Source organism: Equus przewalskii, chromosome 30, assembly GCF_037783145.1.
Source record: "Equus przewalskii isolate Varuska chromosome 30, EquPr2, whole genome shotgun sequence".
Taxonomy (NCBI): domain Eukaryota; kingdom Metazoa; phylum Chordata; class Mammalia; order Perissodactyla; family Equidae; genus Equus; species Equus przewalskii.
The window spans coordinates 17,224,203-17,242,279 of record NC_091860.1 but is presented as its reverse complement, the minus strand read 5'-3'; the positions used below and the strand labels follow the sequence as shown (position 1 = coordinate 17,242,279).

The 18,077-nt window shown below is 38.7% G+C and overlaps 1 protein-coding gene across 2 annotated transcripts in view; it reads right to left on the bottom strand.

The window, feature by feature from the left end:
• CUBN (cubilin) overlaps positions 1-18,077 on the bottom strand; it is a 256,044-nt gene that overhangs the window by 228,150 nt on the left and 9,817 nt on the right. For both annotated transcript variants that reach the window (XM_070600806.1, XM_008510973.2), the window contains 8 exons: positions 14,902-15,028; positions 13,787-13,949; positions 10,530-10,661; positions 9,562-9,657; positions 7,544-7,662; positions 6,929-7,115; positions 5,646-5,758; positions 2,600-2,834 (listed from right to left, as the gene is read on the bottom strand). In XM_070600806.1, the coding sequence (XP_070456907.1) occupies positions 2,600-2,834; positions 5,646-5,758; positions 6,929-7,115; positions 7,544-7,662; positions 9,562-9,657; positions 10,530-10,661; positions 13,787-13,916 (1,012 nt within the window). In that variant the 5' untranslated portion in view covers positions 13,917-13,949; positions 14,902-15,028. The remainder of the gene's footprint in view (positions 1-2,599; positions 2,835-5,645; positions 5,759-6,928; positions 7,116-7,543; positions 7,663-9,561; positions 9,658-10,529; positions 10,662-13,786; positions 13,950-14,901; positions 15,029-18,077) is intronic.

The window sequence follows — 18,077 nt, the reverse complement described above, 5'->3', positions numbered from 1 at the left end:
GGAAGGAATTATTGTTTGTTTTAGTTTTGTTGTTTCCAGGCATTGAGCAGTAAATAGCAAAACACTGTGATCTTGAGAGAAGGGAAACACATGTGGTAAGTCCCATGTTCACCTCGGAATTCTCCCCACGTACATTTCCCAAACTGGGGGTCAGGGCAGTAGAGCCCAAGCAGCAGCTATACTCTTGCTGGGTGAAAGAAACAAAACTCAGAATTCAGGGTGACTAGAGTGGCTGGGATTTTGGAGCAGGGTACTATACAGAAGGCAGTTGAATGAAAATAGCACCCCCAAATTTACGGAAGTTTCCTTACGCCCTTAGCTGAATATGAAGCTGCATGTGCACAAGAGAAGACTGTAGAGACCTAACGAGAATATGAAAGCCATGAAACACGGTAAACCCTCTAAAGAATGTGTCACTCAAGTCCTACAAGGAGAGGGGAGAGAAACAATGACAGAAGCAAAGGAGAGAAACGATATGATCATCTCAACAGATTTATAAAAAGTATTTAATATAGTTCAACATCCATTCATGATAAAAAATAAAAATCTTGGCAAGCTAGGAATAAAAGGTGTGGTGGTTTAAAAATGTTCATAAATTCTTTGATATGTTTCCCACCAAGAGGTGGGGTCTATGTCTCCTCCTCTTGAATCTGGGTGGGCTTATGATTGTTTCAACCAATTAAAAATATGGCAGAAATAACACAACATAACTTCCAAGGATAGGTCAACAAAAGCCACACAGCACCTGCCTGGCTGTAATGCTTGCTCTGAGAGAAGTCGGTTGCCATGAAGAAGTTCTGCTATCCTAAGACTGCCATAGGAGAGGGACAACATGTAGGCACTCAAGTCAACAGCCTGGTTGAACTATCATCCAAAAGCCAGCATCAATTGTTGGCTATATGAGTGAGTCATCTTGGATTTCCAGCCCAGTTGAGCCTTTAGATGACTACGGTCCCAGCCAACATCTGATTGTAACTATTTAACAGATCAAATGATAATTGTCATGCTGGGCCCTTTCCAAATTCTCGGTCCATAAAATCAGAAACAAAATAAGATGATTAGTGTTCCACAACACTAAATTTGTTATACAGCAATAGTAATTAGGATAGTAGAGGACTTCCTTAATCTGATAAAAGTTATCTACGAAAACTTACAGCTAAAATATTTGCTGATTCAGATCCTGGGCGCCGACCTACACACGCTTATTAAGCCATGCTGTGGCAAGTGTCCCACATATAAAATAGAGGAAGATGGGCACAGATGTTAGCTCAGGGCCAATCCTCCTCGGCAAAAAGAAGAGGATTGGCAGCGGCTGTTAGCTCAGAGCTAATCTTCCTCAAAGAAAAATAAATAAATAAATATTTAAAAAATTAAAAAATAAAACATCATATTCAGTGGTGAAATATTGAATACTAGTCCATGAGGTTGGCAACAAGACAAAGACGTCCACTCCACTATGTTTATTCAACATTGTATTGGATGTCCTAGCTAAGGCAATAAATAAGTCAGGGGAAAAAAATAACAGAAAGATTGGAAAGGAGGAAGAAACAACGCCTTTATTCACAAATAACATAATTGTGTATGTAGAGATATCCAGAAGAATCTACCAAAAAAACCCAAAACAAACCTATAAGAATTGATGAATGAATTTAGCAATGTGGCTGGATTCACAATCAAATATTTTTGTAAATACATCAGATATCTACATACTAACAACAAACGGAAAATGAAATTTTAGAAAAATAATATCATTTAACATAGCATAGATATAAACATCTAGAAAAACTAACAAAAGATGTGAAATAATTAAACGTAGAAATCTCTAAACCATTGGTAAGATGAATTAAAACAGAGCTAAATAAATAGAGAGATGTTCATGGATTGGCAGGGTCAATATTTTTAAGAAGCCACCTCTTCCCAAGTTGATTATAGATTCAATACAATGCAAACAAAATCCCAGCAGGCTGTTGGGGAAAATTTACAAGTTTATTCTAAAATTTATATGGAAATGTAAAAGATCTACCATATTTCAAAAGAACAAAATTAGAGGATTTATGCTACCAGATTTCAAGCTCTGGTAGTTAAGCCAATGTGGCAAGGACAGATAAACAGAACAATAGAAAAGACGAGAAGTTCCACAAATAGATCCACAGATGTATTGATGGATGAACTGAGTGTTTGGTTTACGGTTCTCTCGACTTTTTTATACGTTTAAAATTTCCATAGTAAAAAATTTTTAAAAATACAGCACAAAAACCAAAATAACAATTAAAAGAATCTGGAAATTGTCTAATAGTCATTAAGATAAAGAATACTAAGTGGAGTGGACAATGTCCTCAATAACAAACCTGCAGTAATTTACTAGTAGAGCTTATATTTTATTATTTATTTATTTATTATTATCACATTATTATTTATTATCTTATCTCTGAAAGTGAAATTCCAATTAATTTTAGATTTATTTGATTTTAAACGAATTATAAAAATATTACATATCACGGGATCTCAAAACAGCTAATGTATCCAAAGGTCTAATATTGATCAAGAAAATTTAATAACCTCAAGATTTTGCCTTATTTCTCTCCGTGTTTACACTTACCTGGTTGCTGGGTTTCCCATCTTATCGTGAAGCCTCTCTCATTTCTTAAATGTTCAGAATAGAAATGAAAATAGAGAGCATTGTCACTACTGAGGAGTTCATTAGGGGGTCTGGAGCCACAGAACCTTCCAAGCTGAAATGCTGCTGAGGAATCTCCATCATGAATCTGAAGGAACTCATGTGGACAATTACTCACTGATTCTAACTGGAAAAAAGTGAAAGTGATACGCAGTACCTAAAAACATAAAGGTCACAATATATTACTTCTCATTTCCGTGTTAATTCTAAACTATTTCTCCCACTAATTAGGAAGCATTCATATGGAGTCACTTTGAAGAAATACGTTTATGATTTCCAATTATCCACAAATACATATGACAATTCTACATATTAAGTGACTTGTGTTAAAAATTGCTTAGACCTAACTTCAGCTAATATCAAATATATCAAAAATCTTAATGGGATAGACTTGTAACAGCTTTATTGAGGTACAATTGATATACAAAGAAGTGCACATATTTAACGCATACAATTTGATGGGTTTGGACAAATGCAAACAGTTGTGATGCCATTGCCACAATCAACATAACAGACATATCCAACACTTCCCAGAGTTTCTTTGTGTCTCCGCTTTTCCTGTGTGTGGTAACATCACAATACGAAGTCTACCCTCTTAACAAATTTTGAAGCACACAAAACTGTATTGTTAACTGTAGGCTCTATGCTGTACAGCAGCTCTCTAGGACTTAGTCATCTAGCTCAACTGAAACTCTATACCCAGTGAGTTGTTCTCCAATGGGTTAATGAAACAGATTTACCTAGATGTCATTAAACTGTCAAGTCTTTTAAACAAAGGAACTTCAAATGTATAGCTGACAATGCTTCCAAATCAGCAAAATACATTGGACACTTGAAAACTCTACCCTGAATTAAATTTAACTGACTAAATTACCATTGACATGAATTTATCCTCTGGTCACCTGAATAACCGGTAGCAAATAGCACACACTGAGGTGTTCATCACCAACCCCCAGACATGCTGATTTCTTAGAGGTCTCTGAACCTCTCAACAAGATACTGATGCCCAACCCAGATTGACAACCTCAGGTGTAGACTGAGTGAGCATGGCATAGGCATGTGTAAAGTGTGCAAATCTTCCATGGTTGGATATCACTAAGAAATGAGTAGTATCAAGAGCAGAGAATGGTGGAAGTAATATGAAGAGTTCTGAGCATACAAGAAGAGAAAAATAAACAGAAAAATGTGTCTCCAAGTCGAAATGTTAGAATGTACAGACTTAAATATAGTTTTGTAATTGACAAAATAGAAAAGATTTTGTACCGAGAACCCCATTTAAAATAGCCAAACTACCAAAAGGAGGCTCTTGAATTTAGTTTCCATTACGATCTAAAACCACAACAGCATTTGGCTAATGAAAAAGGATATCAGGATATTTTTGAAATTCTATGCTAGGGTATTTTTAAGATCTGTTACCCAACATTACATCATTTTTGCCCTTGAAGCAATTTCAATGAAAATCAAACAAATGTTCATGAACTGAACTATCCTGATTTCTATATAATTTCTCCTATATTATGTAAATTGTGATGGAGATAAGAAGATTAAAAATCACAATAATCAAGAAAAACAACGTGAATTTTTTTACAGGTTGATAAAAGTATTAAAAGTTTTTCCCAAAACAATTTTTTCTTGAAAGAAAAATGTTTTCAATGTCAGGAAATAGAATTCATGAAAACTAAATGGAAGGAAGGAAATTCACATAACATACCCACTGGCAAACTGATTTTGGAGTTTACTCTATTGTAGGGTTACGAGGCCCCAAAGAGTCCTCTCTCCTCAAGAGAAAAAAATGTTTTCTGACCTGAAACAATGACCTCTGTAACACTAGTTTGCTGGAAAAAGTTAATAGGATTCTAAGGGAAAACCTTATCTATTCAGACATACAATTTTATTTTAATGAGTGCAAGAATTGGTTGAGAAATAAATATTTGGAAAAGTCTGAGTCATTAATGTTAGGGATGAAAGCACTAGAAACTTTGGGCTTAGATCTTAATTCAAACTGTCCATGCAGTGGTTCAACGTCATTGGAGTCGAATGGCCTGGGTTGAAGTCACTGAATGCCACTTACAGACCATGTGCCCTTGGACAAATTTCTCAGCTGCTGTAGGCTCCATTTCCTCACATGTAAGATGAGGATAATAATTCTTATCTTTAAGGTTATGAGAGTTAAAACACAATAATATAATGTATACAAAGCAATTAGCATACCACATTCGCACATGCAATGGCACAGAGAAGACATTAATAAGAAAATCATTTTAATTGCAGTTCTCATTTTTGGGATTTTTTCTTTTTGAGGAAGATTAGCCCTGAGCTAACATCTGCCACCAATCCTCCTCCTTTTTGCTGAGGAAGCATGGCCCTGAGCTAACATCCGTGCTCTTCTTCCTCTACTTTATATGTGGGACGCCTGCCACAGCATGGCTTGACAAGTGGTGTGTAGGTCCGCACCTGGGATCCGAACCAGCGAACCCCAGGCCACCAAAGTAGAATGTGCGAACTTAACCACAGCACCACTGGGCCAGCCCCTGCAGTCCTCCTTTTTGCATAATAATCAACATTATTGAGTGATCATCTTCAAACATGACTGTCTCAGTAATAACATGACTTTACAAAGTACTAGCTTACAGTCAGCCAACCCGGGTAAAGAATCATCCATGGACTTTGGAGCCAGACAAACTTGACTAGTCCAATTACAAGCTAAGGAGTGTTAAAAAACAAATTACTTAGCTTCTCTTAGTTTCCATGATCTCATCTATAAAATGAGGATACTATTATTTATTTCAACAGGTTAGTTTAAGTTTAAAGAAAGGTATGTAAAATGTCTAGCCCAAAGCTTGACATTTGGTAAGTTCTTGATAGTGAGTTGAATTATGATTATATGTATTTTATGCAATATATACACATATTACATATTCATGTATATAAATGAAATGTACATTTGGACAGGAGATACTACATTTACCTTTCCCTCTTCAGTTCGGATAACCCAGAAGCAATTAATGACATGAACGTAATCACCATCAGGGCTCCTATAGCTGAAGCTTCCGTTCATGCCTGAGAGGGACCCTCCGCACACTGCAAAGGAAAAGAAGAGGAAGTGTGCTTTCCAGAGACTCCAAAAAGGCAGAGGCCAGGCAACTCTAACCCTGCTCAGGAAATAGTTAGAGAAATCTCAGTTGGAGACAAAAATCCTGCCATTCCTTCTTCTCCCCAACCCCTTTGTCCTTCAACATTCACCCAAATCCCACCACTTGTTCAAAGTCCAGTTGACGTCTCTTCATCTCCACCATGAACTTCTCCTGCCTCTCTGTGTTTTCTCTGGCTCCCATTCTCTCTATGTCTATGATAGTTGACTTGACCCTACACGATTCAGTTCTCATCTTTAGCTCTTGTCTCTTCTCTGCCATTTTGTATTAGTCTCGTCTCCTCAACTGGAAGATAAACAGCTAATGTGTGGAGACAATGTTTATGCTTCCTTATTTCCCTACAACGTCTACCATAGTCCTAAACACATCGTAAAGTCTCCACAAAGGTGCTGATTCAGAACGAGGAGCAATAAGTGAGGAGTGGAGTAGTCAGAAGAGGCTTTATGGAGGAAGTTGAATGTGAAACACTCCTGAGGACAGATACATTTGGATGGGAAGCTAAGAAGGAATTTGGAGAGGCTTGGGGGAAGCAGTATCCCGAATAAAGGAACACAGATGAAATATCCGTGGTGGCACATGGGCTCAGGTGGCAAGCAAAGATGTCTGGCTTGAATGGGAGTATTCTTAGGCAACTAATGAAAAACAAGATTAGAAGGATAGGGTGAGGCCTGGTTGTAGAGGATAATTGAAAAACAGTCCCAGTCTTTATTTAACAGGCAATGGGGAGCACTGTATATTCTGGAGTAGGAGAGTGACATGATTAAGTATAATATTGCAGGGAAATTAAATGGCTGCTATAGAGAAAACTTTTCCTTAGAAAACTCTTAATACCTTAGCATACTTTATTTTCAGAATGGACCTAATGAAAATGGCAAATACTAATTTAATTTTTCCTTTGAGGAAACGGTTCCTCTGGCTTAAATTGAGACATATTTACCTTGTGAACTCTATACCATTCTCCGTCAAGAAAGATTTAGCTCTAAGCTCTTGAGCAACTGGACAAGAAAGTAGGTTCAGTGGAAGAATCTGCAGCAGGACTCATGAAAGGAGGATACTTCTAAGCTGGGAGCATCTGTGGTACAAGAAATGCTAAGCGTACCTTGCTGGGGAATCTGACAGAGAAATCCAGTCCAGAAACGTGTGCATTCACAACTGAAAGCATTAATACCATCGACGCAAGTTCCCCCATTCAGACAGGGGTTGCTCAGACACTCGTTGATGTTTTCCGTGCAGTTGACACCTGCCCAACCTGCTTCACACTTACAAAGATAACCAGAGACTGTTTCCTAAGGAAAGAGAAACAAAATGCCATAAACCAATGGATAGGAAATCAATTCGAATCAACACAAATAATAAAGAAAAGTGGTGCTATGTGATGTACGGAGCAGGCGTTGAGCCACGGGCATCTTCCAGAAGCCTAACTTGTATTAATTCATTTAAATGTGATTGCTAAGTTTAAGAAGTCAGATTTGTTTGGATCAAACTGTGGGTTTTGTTTAATCACTTTGTAAATCATTGAGAAAAAATTAATTCATTGATTTTTCCTGGGAACTAAAGTTACTACCTACCTTTAGCTAAAAGTTATTGACAGCCCCTTATCTTAAGCTCGAGTCATTACCTTAAAATTCATGAATCATAGAAAATGTATTTCACAGAAGTGAAACTAAAATTACTCTCAGGTGTTCTATGTCCTCAGGAAGAATAAAGGACTCACGATGCATTGTCCGTTTAGACAGGGGTGACTCAGGCAAATATTACTGAGTTGCACACATCCATTTGGCCCGTAACCATTTCCAGTATATCCTGGGAGACAGGTGCAGAGAGGTAAGGAACCTGCTCAGAAATAAAAATGGAAGTGTTAATACAGGTCTCCTCGAATCAGCCCCAGTAACAAAACTCAGGCTCTGTTGCCTAGACAAGAAATCGCCCAGGACAAGTCTGCATAGCCCCAGGGGCAGATAAAACAAGATATGAGCAGAAAATATTAGAATCTTTATTTTTCCATTTTTTGTCTTAGAATAAGAAAGGCATTACACATTTCTAATACTTTCTGTACCGATTGACACTAGTACTGTCCGTCTATAGGTCATATGTCATAGTCTTGAGTTGTGTACAAATGTGAGGTACACTAAGGGAAAGGAGAGTTTCTCACCATGGAGGGGTTGACAGCAGAAAAGAGCATTCTTAGAACAGTGGCATGTGTTGCAAACCCTGTGTGTATATTGACTGCACTTAATCCTCTCAAGAGTCCTATAAATAGGTGCTATTATAATCCCCATTTACAGATGAAGACAAAGCACAGAGAGATTAAGTGCCTTGACCAAGGACAGACAGTTAGAATGCCAAGGGAAAAATAAAAATCCAAGTTGCCTTTTTCTAGAATCCTTGCTCCTAATCTAACAGTATGCTGTTAATCATTTAATAAACATTTAAATAGTCGCCAGTATATATATATACATGTTTTCTAGATATAAACACATATATACACACTATTTTATATATGTGCATATATATGCATACGGTAAGTTAATAGAAATAAAAGTGATATTTTGAAATAGCAAGAGATATGATACGTTATTCAGTAAATGGTGTTGGGACCACCCATTTGGACAAAAATATCAAGCTAGATGTCTATTGATGCTATAGACAAAAATAAATCCTAAAAAGATCAAAGATCTTAATGTTAAAAATAAATAAAAGTATCAAAGAACACGCACTTGACTATTTTTAAAGAGTTCAGTAGGGAAGGCCTAATTCTAAAGGGAGAAATCCTAAAAGAAAAGATTTACCTTTATGAATGCATAAAAATTTTAAGCTTCTAAACAGAAAATACCACCACAAAATTAAAATAAAAATATGCTAGAAAAAATACATGTGAAATGTAAGACAGATAATGAGATAACGTCCTTAGTACAGACTGAAATTTTACAATCAATGAGAAAGCAGGTAAACAAAGAACATGAACAAATAGAAAAAAAAATGGTCAGTAAATAGGTAAAAAGTATTAATTATTAATTGTTAGTAATCAAAAAAGTTAATTTTGACTTAGGCAAAATTAAAATAATGGGAAGGCAAGTTTTGCCTATAGGAAAAATAACAATAGTGTCTATTATTGTCAAGAGTGGGGTAAATGTATATTTTCGTATACTGTTGTTGGGTATATAAACTCATACAACGTTTCTGGGAGAAAATTTAGCAATGTATATATTTTAAAAATTATGGGAGGTGAAGCTACTTTTACGCAGCATTGCAGATGCTGTCGATTATCACCCTAGATCCATTTTTCCCTTCCTTAGTATTAGTAGTGAACTCCTCATTTTAAATGGGGGCATGGGTGCCTGAAATAAAGACTACATTTCCCAGCCTCCCTTGCGGCCAGGGTTAGCGGCCAGGCTCAGTCCTGGCCAATAGCATCAAAATGGAAGAGTCCTTGAAGGGAGTGGACGTGTCCTCCTTCCTCCTTTTCTCCTTTCTGCTTGCTGGAATACAGTCATGAATTAATTAGTTGGCTTAATTATCTTAAGAAATAATTGCTAAATTCAAGCAAATCATAAAAGAGCATAGCCTATGGCATTAAAAAATCCAAATGTATAGTTTCATAACACGGATTAATTTTTGGCTTGAAGATCAAAATAAGAATTTTGAAGACAGAGGAATTTGTTTTTAAAATGTTGACTTGTTTTAGAAGGTCGTATTAAATACTCCAACCCAGAGGGAGAGATGAGTCATTACCTAGAACTGAGGAGCACGTCGCATGTGAGTGGCAGCCTCCATGATCAACGGAGCAGATGTCGATGAGTGTGCACACTCTCCCATTGCCTTGGTACCCTGATCACAGCAGGAGCAGAGACAGGACAGACAATGTTAAGAACATGCAAGAAGGTGAATCCCAACCTGAGAATCAAATATCGTACACCAGACCAACCAGAGATCCTCTATCATCCAAACAGAAAACGCCAATATAAAGGGCCGTAAACAAAACTCCATAATTAAGAAAAAAGATAGCAAGAATCAGGAAACTGATTTCAGAAACAAGGTTCTGGGCTGTTTCTAATGACAAAAATAAAAAGATAAATGATACTACTGGTAGACTTAGAAAGTGCTGACACCAAGGAAGTTGACATTTTTCAGTTACAATGACTTGGATGATCTTAGAGTTAAATTATTGTAGAAGTCCAAAGTACTGTTGTTTCGTGTTAATAAAACATAAAGGATTTCAGTTCTCCTTGAACTTCTTAGAGAGTAACTCATGTTAGATTAGAGAATAGCAGTAATGACTTCTTTCCAGAAGAAAAGGGAAACTAACATGTATTACATGCCCACTATTATGCCTGATATTTAGTAAACTTTATATGTAAAATATCTCATGAGTGCCTTATATTAATAAATTATTTGTGGGAACAATGGAGCTATAGGTCTGTGATTCACAGAGAAAATTTCTCAAACTCTGCATCATCTCAGCACGCTGTTTCACAGTTTGTAAAGGCTTGTTTTTCTCCATTGATATTCAAAATATTTTTTCTTTCTTTCTTTCTTATAATATAGCTGTAGTAACGTGCCCTGAATCCATAAGCTAAGTGAAACTTTCTGCACTTTTCAGTCTATCTCCTGAGACAGAAGTCATATTTAAAATGGGGCACAGGATCTGCTTTCACATGTACGTTCTGCCTGTAATGGTATCAAGAAATTTGCTGCAGCACCTGGTGGACAGGCCTCACAGTGGTAAGATCCAGGTGTATTCACACAGTCAACAGGTGGAGCCACAGAACAACCGCCATTATTTATCTCACATTCATTAATATCTTGGCAGTTGTATCCATTTCCTTGCCAGCCTAGAAAAATAAGATTTGAAAAGTTAGCTCTATCAATGTCAACAAAGAAGAAACGTAACTAGTCAAAAACATATGAAGACCTGCTTAACAATAAGGAACTATAGATTAAAATGACATAGATACTACCTATCAGATTGGCAGAAATTGTTTTAAATTCTTACAATCAAATTTTGGCAAAGAGGTGGGCAAATGGGGTACTTTTATGTGCTGTTAGAATTTAAATTCATAAAACCTATTTGGAAAGAGATCTAGCAGTATTCATTAAAATTTTAAAAATACATACCTTTTGACTAATGATTTTACATCTTAAAACTTATTTATTCCACAGTGATAAAACTGCTGCTGTATAAAGCTGTAGGTAAGCAGAGTATCTATTTCAGGGTTGTTCAAAACGGGGGAAAAACTCTCAAGGGTCAGCAGGGGCATAGCGGGATGTATTATGACTCATCTACCTCATCGAATACTAAAAATTATTTTTAACAACATGCACACACACATATTGAAAGAATTTTTTCAAATATATTTTAATCAAAAATGCCAAATTTCAGAATAATATGCAGAGTATGTTCTCAACTTTGGGAGAGAATTTTTTAAAAACCTGCATAGGTGTCTATGTGTTTGAATGAGCGAAGGAAAAGGTGGCAGAGGAGAGAGAACAAATTGCTAACAATGATCTCATTAGGAGAATGAGATTGAAAGGGAAGAAAGAATACCATCTTACTTAGGACATTTCTGTGCTGTTCAATTGTTACAAGTTTTATTACTCATAATTCAAATGATTAAAATTCTGATAAGAATGTTTAAAACCCTTTAAGTCCTTTAAAATATTTATTTTCTGTGATCTAAGTAGAGTCCTCTACTAAAAAGCTACCTAAGAAGATTATCATCTTTGTGGGTGAAGAAATGAGTGCACAGAAAAAAAGCTTGAGGGAAATATGCCCAAATGTTTATGGTGGTCCTCTGAGTGATAAGACTACCATAGACCCCCTTATCCGCGGTTTCATTTTACGAAGTTTCAGTTATCTGTGGTCAACCTGGGTCCAAAAATATTAAACAGAAAATTCCAGAAATAAACAATTCTTAAGTTTTAAATTGCACACCATTCTGAGTAGCAGGATGAAATCTCCACCATCCCGCTCTGTTCCATCTGGGACACAAATCATCCCTTTGTCCAGCTTATCAAAACTGTATATGCTCCCCAGCCATTAGTCAGTTCCCCTCTCAGTCATCAAATTTACTGTTGAGGTACCACAGTGCTCGTGCAAATAACCCTCATTTTACTTAATAATGGCCCCAAAGCCAACTTTATTACTAGTTATTGTTGTTAATCTTTTACTGTGCTTAATTTAAAAATTAAACTTTATCATAGGTATGTATGTATAGGAAAAAACACAGTATATATAGGATTTGGTACTATCCGTGGTTTGGGCCATCCACTGAGGATCTTAGAACATATCCCCCACGGATAAGAGAGAACTACTCTATGGGTATTTGTTTCTGGGTTTTTTTTTTTTTTTTGCTTTTTGCATATTTTTGTAGTTTCTTTATATTTCATAACAAGCATATATTACCTTGATATTCAGGAAAAAATAAGACAACAGAAAAACCAAAAGCTTTTATTTCTCTCTTTCTTCTTCAACAATAAAAAGAAGAATGTAAGAACATGTTGCCCATCCTATAATCTAAATAATTTACTTTTTTTATTTCTAGTTTTTAAAGGTCATCACTGGCAAATTATCTTCAAGAATATGGTTATTTGCAAAATTTGCTTGCGCCTGTAAACTAAGAGGGAAAAAAGTCTTTATGTGTTCTTTCAATTTCTTTTTTTTATTGCTTTTTCTCCCCAAATCCCCCAGTACATAGTTGTATATTCCAGTCTTGGGTCCTTCTGGTTGTGGCATGTGGGACACCGCCTCAGCATGGCCCAATGAGCAGTGCCATGTCCGTGCCCAGGATCCGAACTGGCGAAACCCTGGGCCACCAAAGTGGAGCGAGTGAGCTCAACCACTCAGCCACGGGGCTGGCCCCCAATTTCTTTCTAGTCTAAACATAACATGAAGAAAGTCTCTAAACCAAAAGTCACAAAATGAAGCAACAGGTGTGTGGGATTCCTTGGCAAGACAGAATACCAGAGTATTTAGCTGCTCAGCCCAGATCCAGAGTCGGGCAGACCTGGGTGTGAGTCCTGACTGCTTATAAGCTAAGTGATCTTAAGCAAGTTTTTTACCTTCTCTAAGCCTCAAATTCTTATATTTTAAAATGGGAATCATACTAATTCCTACCTTTTCTTGTTTTTGTTGTAGTTGCAAGAATTAAAAATATCACAGTGTCTTAATAATGTTTTCATTAGAAAAACAGTCACTATCCTTATATTCTCCTTGTGCTCCACTTTCTGAGAACACCCACGGAGTGCAGATGGGCCTTGTAAACTCTCTGAGGTCTGGTTAATTGCTCACCAGTGCACCCAGCACAATGCTTTGCTCATGGTAGGCGCTCTACAAATACGTGTTGAATGGATGATGATGATCTCATATAGTATGATATGAAGCTTGGACTCAAACCCAGGTAGTCTCTGAGTCCAGAGTCCATGTTTTCAGAAACTCAGCATGACTTCCCCTGGAGATTTGGTTTCTGTAGGTTTGTGATGGAGTTAGACATCCCTATTTACAGCAAGGCCACAGGGTCTTCTAAGGAGACACCCAGGAGAGAACTACCAGACTCTGGTGGAGATACTAAGAGGTCAAATAATGTGCCCAAGTCGACCAACATCTGGCTAGTATGAAAGGTGGGACCAGAGCACATGTCTTTTGATCTCAGTCTAGTCAATCAATGGCCATAGCAATAAAATGTTTGATCTCACAAACTCTATGGCTAACCCTGCCCCAAACGTTTGACTCTCGCACAATTTGGGACAAACCTCCCACTTCTGTTGTTGAATTGTTCCACCAGTAAGATGGTCTTGTGGGGGAGTTAGTGAAAGAGGACATGAAACTAGATTGGAACGCCTCCTGAGAACGGTCTTCCTACCCTTTGGTGGTGGAAGGAAATTGGTTCTGGCACCATGTCTGGCTGGCATGCAGAGCACAGCACGGCACCTCTGGCTGGGTATGGACCTGCCCACATACCTGTCGGACAGGGCCCACAGTAGAAAGAGCCTGGAGTGTTGAAACACTGCACAAGTGTTGAACAAGGCCCAGGATGGAGGCTGCACTCGTCTCTGTCCAGCGTGCAGGCCGAGCTGTTCGACGGGGACATCCACCCAGCATCGCAGATGCAGCTGTACTTGGGCTGGCGGGATGACAAAAGTGTGAATAAAGGCAATCCAGAAAAACCTTTGAAAATCTCACCAAGCCCCCAACTGTTTATCCTCTAACATTCGTTTCCATAAGGCCAATTGAGTGGCTTCTCTTTTTCCTCCCATATGATTAAGCATTTAGACCAGACCATGCAAAAAGAGAAACATCTTTATTTCAGGGTAAGGGAAACCTATAATTTGCCCCAAAGATGCCAGGGAAAGAGCAACAACGATCAAGAACTGCACGTCAATATAATTAAAGTCAGTCAACCCAGCCTGCTATGTTTTTAGAGAGAAAAATACCCATGGAGGCACAGATCTTGGAAAATCAATTCTGTTTGTTTCCTTTTTGAAAGCCTCTCCTTGCCCTCCCACCCACGCTCCCCCTCCCACCATCACTGGACAGGAACCATTTTCCATCACATGGGTAGAAAAAAAATAGAACTGAAAATAAAGAGCTGAAGGTCTCATGCAGGGCCAAGAGAGCTGGAGCCGGGCAATCTTGAGGGTCAGGGGTCAAGGTTGTCAGGACCCAGAGCACAGGGGGCACTCAGGGAAGTGGGTCCACAGAATCTGCAGGGGCTCAGGGCCAGAAAAATCCAGACTCCTTAAAACTGCATGTTGTCGACAAGAGTGGGCCTTTTGTGTTTCCATGTCTTGTCACAGTTAAAACTCACAAGGCCAAGAGAAGGTCAGGTCCCACGGAGAGATTCATGAAGGTATGATAAAAATGTTAGTAATTTATATAACAAAATCCACCTCTGGGTCCACTTTTCTGCTTATTTACTGACAATTCTCCTCTCCTTCTTTGCCTGTGCCTGGCTTAGGGGCAGGAAGTGACTTCCTCTCTGCAGCCCTGCACGATCGTGCTTGTATACAGTCATGCAGGATGAGGACTAATAACTGCGACTCCCTCCAAGGAGTCACTTTCCGGAGGGGACCCACCTGTCCAGCCTGCACTCGGACTAGATCCTCACAGATGCCGTGGACGCAGAGCACCGTGGAGCCCCTTTCACAGTCATCGTATTTGGATGCACACTGGGGGCCATATGTCTCAGGTGAGCAGAGACAGCTGTTGGTAACACAAGAGCACAACATCAGGGCTATGCTTCAGGGCAAGTGCCTGTTTCTTAGCAGCAATTAAAAGAACAAATTCCAACTGGAGTTCAATGATCTTCATGTAAAATCATAAACCAGCAAACCAGATTTACTGGCTGGAGTCTTAAAAGAAAATCACGGCTCTGCTTCAAGTGGTGGATTGAGTAAATGTATTATCGTCTCAAATACAGTGTTAGAGGGCCATGACTTACTATCTGGGCTAAGAGCACCACTGTAAATTCTTTGGGTATCATATCATCAAACAGCACTTTCAAAGGTCAGACGTCTATAAACTAAGGGGAATGGAGTTCCTTCAGGAGCGTAAAGGGAGAGATCAATAAGTCCATTCATTGTCTGTCCAACTGCTTCCACCAGTAAGCATAGGTGTCCTTGAATGAACTGACAAATTCCTGAATGTTCTCTAGGATCGTACAACCCCACAAGCAAGGGTACATCTGCATCTCAGAGTCTATGATAATTATTATATTACTAAGGGCAATTCTTCTTCTATCCATAAAAGGTGTAGTTAACATAGTAACATTTCTTTCAGTCACATTTTAATTCAAAAGAAAATATAATTATTACACAATACCTAAGCTAGCAGTGGGTGTTTTGTTAAGAGAAGATTTCAGTTCAATAACAATGAACAAGCAAAGTCATTTTAAACTAATGTAATTCTTAAAATTGTTGAGTTAATTGTGTACGTGTACTGTGGCTTCACAGGGAATGTGGAAGGTGTGAGAACACAGTTGGGGGAATAGGAAGGGATAGAGAAGGCACAGAGCCTAAGCTTATTTACACATGTCTGAGCACATCCAGTGGAGTGGAGAGCCAGGTTCAGAGGTCGTGTCGGCCTGACTTGAGCAGCAGTGGCCCTCTCGGGAGAAACAAACTATCGGGGCCAAGGGTCAGAGACAAGGATGGCGAGGACCGGCAGGGCCATGAACCGTGAACTAGTTTCTGAGTGTTCTGGAAAAGGGGCCATTCTACAAGGTGAAGAAGCTCTTTCAACAATACATGTGGAGGCACAAAATGCTCAGCTGATGTGCGTGGATGAAAACAAACATGTGATTGACAGTGTGGGAAATGAGGGTTTGGCTTTTAGAGAAGCAAAACAGCCAGACTCTGGGCACAGAACTTGCTGGGGTGTACCCATGGAGGGCCCCAGAAACAATTGCTGGGGTGGCACCTTCAAGTAGGTGCTAAGAAAGAAGAGATCAGTGAACGTGGCCATAGACGGAGAATATGAATATGACGAATACCATTCAGGCACTCACATGTAGGGTTGCCAGATCTAGCAAATAAAGATACAGGATGTCCAGCTAAACTTGAATTGCAAACAAATGAATACTTTTTTTGTCCTAGTATGTCCCATGCAATTTGCAACATCACTATATAATTGTGTAAAAGTTGTTCCATTAATAAATTACATTTCTGAGCATTCCAAGGTTGCCTTTCTCATTAAGGCAAGGTCATAGATTAACAGCAAGAGATGATTAAACTCAAAAAGAAATTCAATTATTCATTCCCTATCCATAACCACTTATCTTCCTCTCATCTCTCTCTTTCCATACTCTCCTGCTCATATTCTCTTCCCTTTCCTCTTCACTCTCCCATCCTTACACAGAATATTCTTTCAGAGAATTTAATAGGACTCTTGGAGATTATAGAACCTTCGACCACTTCATATACATATTTGAGCATGTGATCCAGGAGACTTCCCTACTAAAAGTTTATTTTACCACCACTTCCACTCCCCCAAAGAAACTTTTTTAAATCTTCAAACCAACTATTACTAGCTGTCTGAGTCTATCGTGTTTGAGAGGCCTGAGTGTTCATGACCCCATGGGACAAAACTGCTCAGGTTTAAATCCTGACCTCACCCCTATCTATTGTTCACCTTTGTTTCTTATAAAATGAAAGGGCCAACCTATGAACACTACTTTCACCTTGGGGTCTAAAGGTATTTTCCTGAAGGAAGTGCTCAGGAAACTGTGTTTATCTTATCACTAAGTGCTTTGCTTTTGTAAAATGACTCCCCCTCCCACCATCATTGGAAGGGAACCATTGAGATTGGAGAGGAGGGGCCGGACCCATGGCCAAGTGGTTAAGCTCTCTAGTGTTCCACTTCAGCAGCCCAGCATTCACCGGTTTGGATCCTCGGCACAGACCTCCACACTGCTCATCAGGCCATGCTGTGGAGGCATCCCACGTGGAAGAGCTAGAATGACCTACAACTAGGATATACAACTATGCACTGGGGCTTTGGAGAGGGAAAAAAAAAAGAGGAAGATTGGTAACAGATGTTAGCTCAGGACCAATCTTCCTCCCCAAAAAGCATACTTGAAAAAAGAAAAAAAAAGATTGGAGAGGAGATTCTGGTTCCCAACCCCCAGTTAAATCCTCTCTGTATGTACGTCTCTCTTCCTTCTCCTTGGTATTGTTACTTGGAGATGTGTAAATTTTAATCCTATACTCTTCTCTAAACAGCTACAAAGTGTACCTCTTTCACTTAAGTTTAAGTAATGTGAGAAGAAGAAAGAGGGAGCGAGGGCAGAAGGGAGCCGAGCACACTATCAGCTTCCTTGCTATGATCCTCAGACAAGCATTGTTAATCCCATTTTACTGGCAAGCCTCATGTTGCCCAAGGCCCCAGAATTCGTAATTGGCAGAAGATGAATTAAAACCTAAGTCTGTGTTACTTCTGCATCATTGTTTTCCCGTGTCACAGTCCTGTGTGTTGAAAGGCAGAGTTAGGTAAAGACTCTCCATTTCCACACATAACAGCGTTTGCCTGTATAACATATGCCCTTTAAAGAAAGAGTAATGAGTTAGATGCCTCCCTGCAGAAGTCACATTTGTAATGACCTTCTATTGCTGATTTGGCTCCAGCAGAACAAAACTGGGCTTTTCAGTCTTCAAAAACACTGTAAGTGCATTTGCCAAGTACGAAGAGGTCAAATATACTTTCATAGTCATAGTTTAACTTGCGTTCGAGTCCATGGTGCAAGATTAATATAACT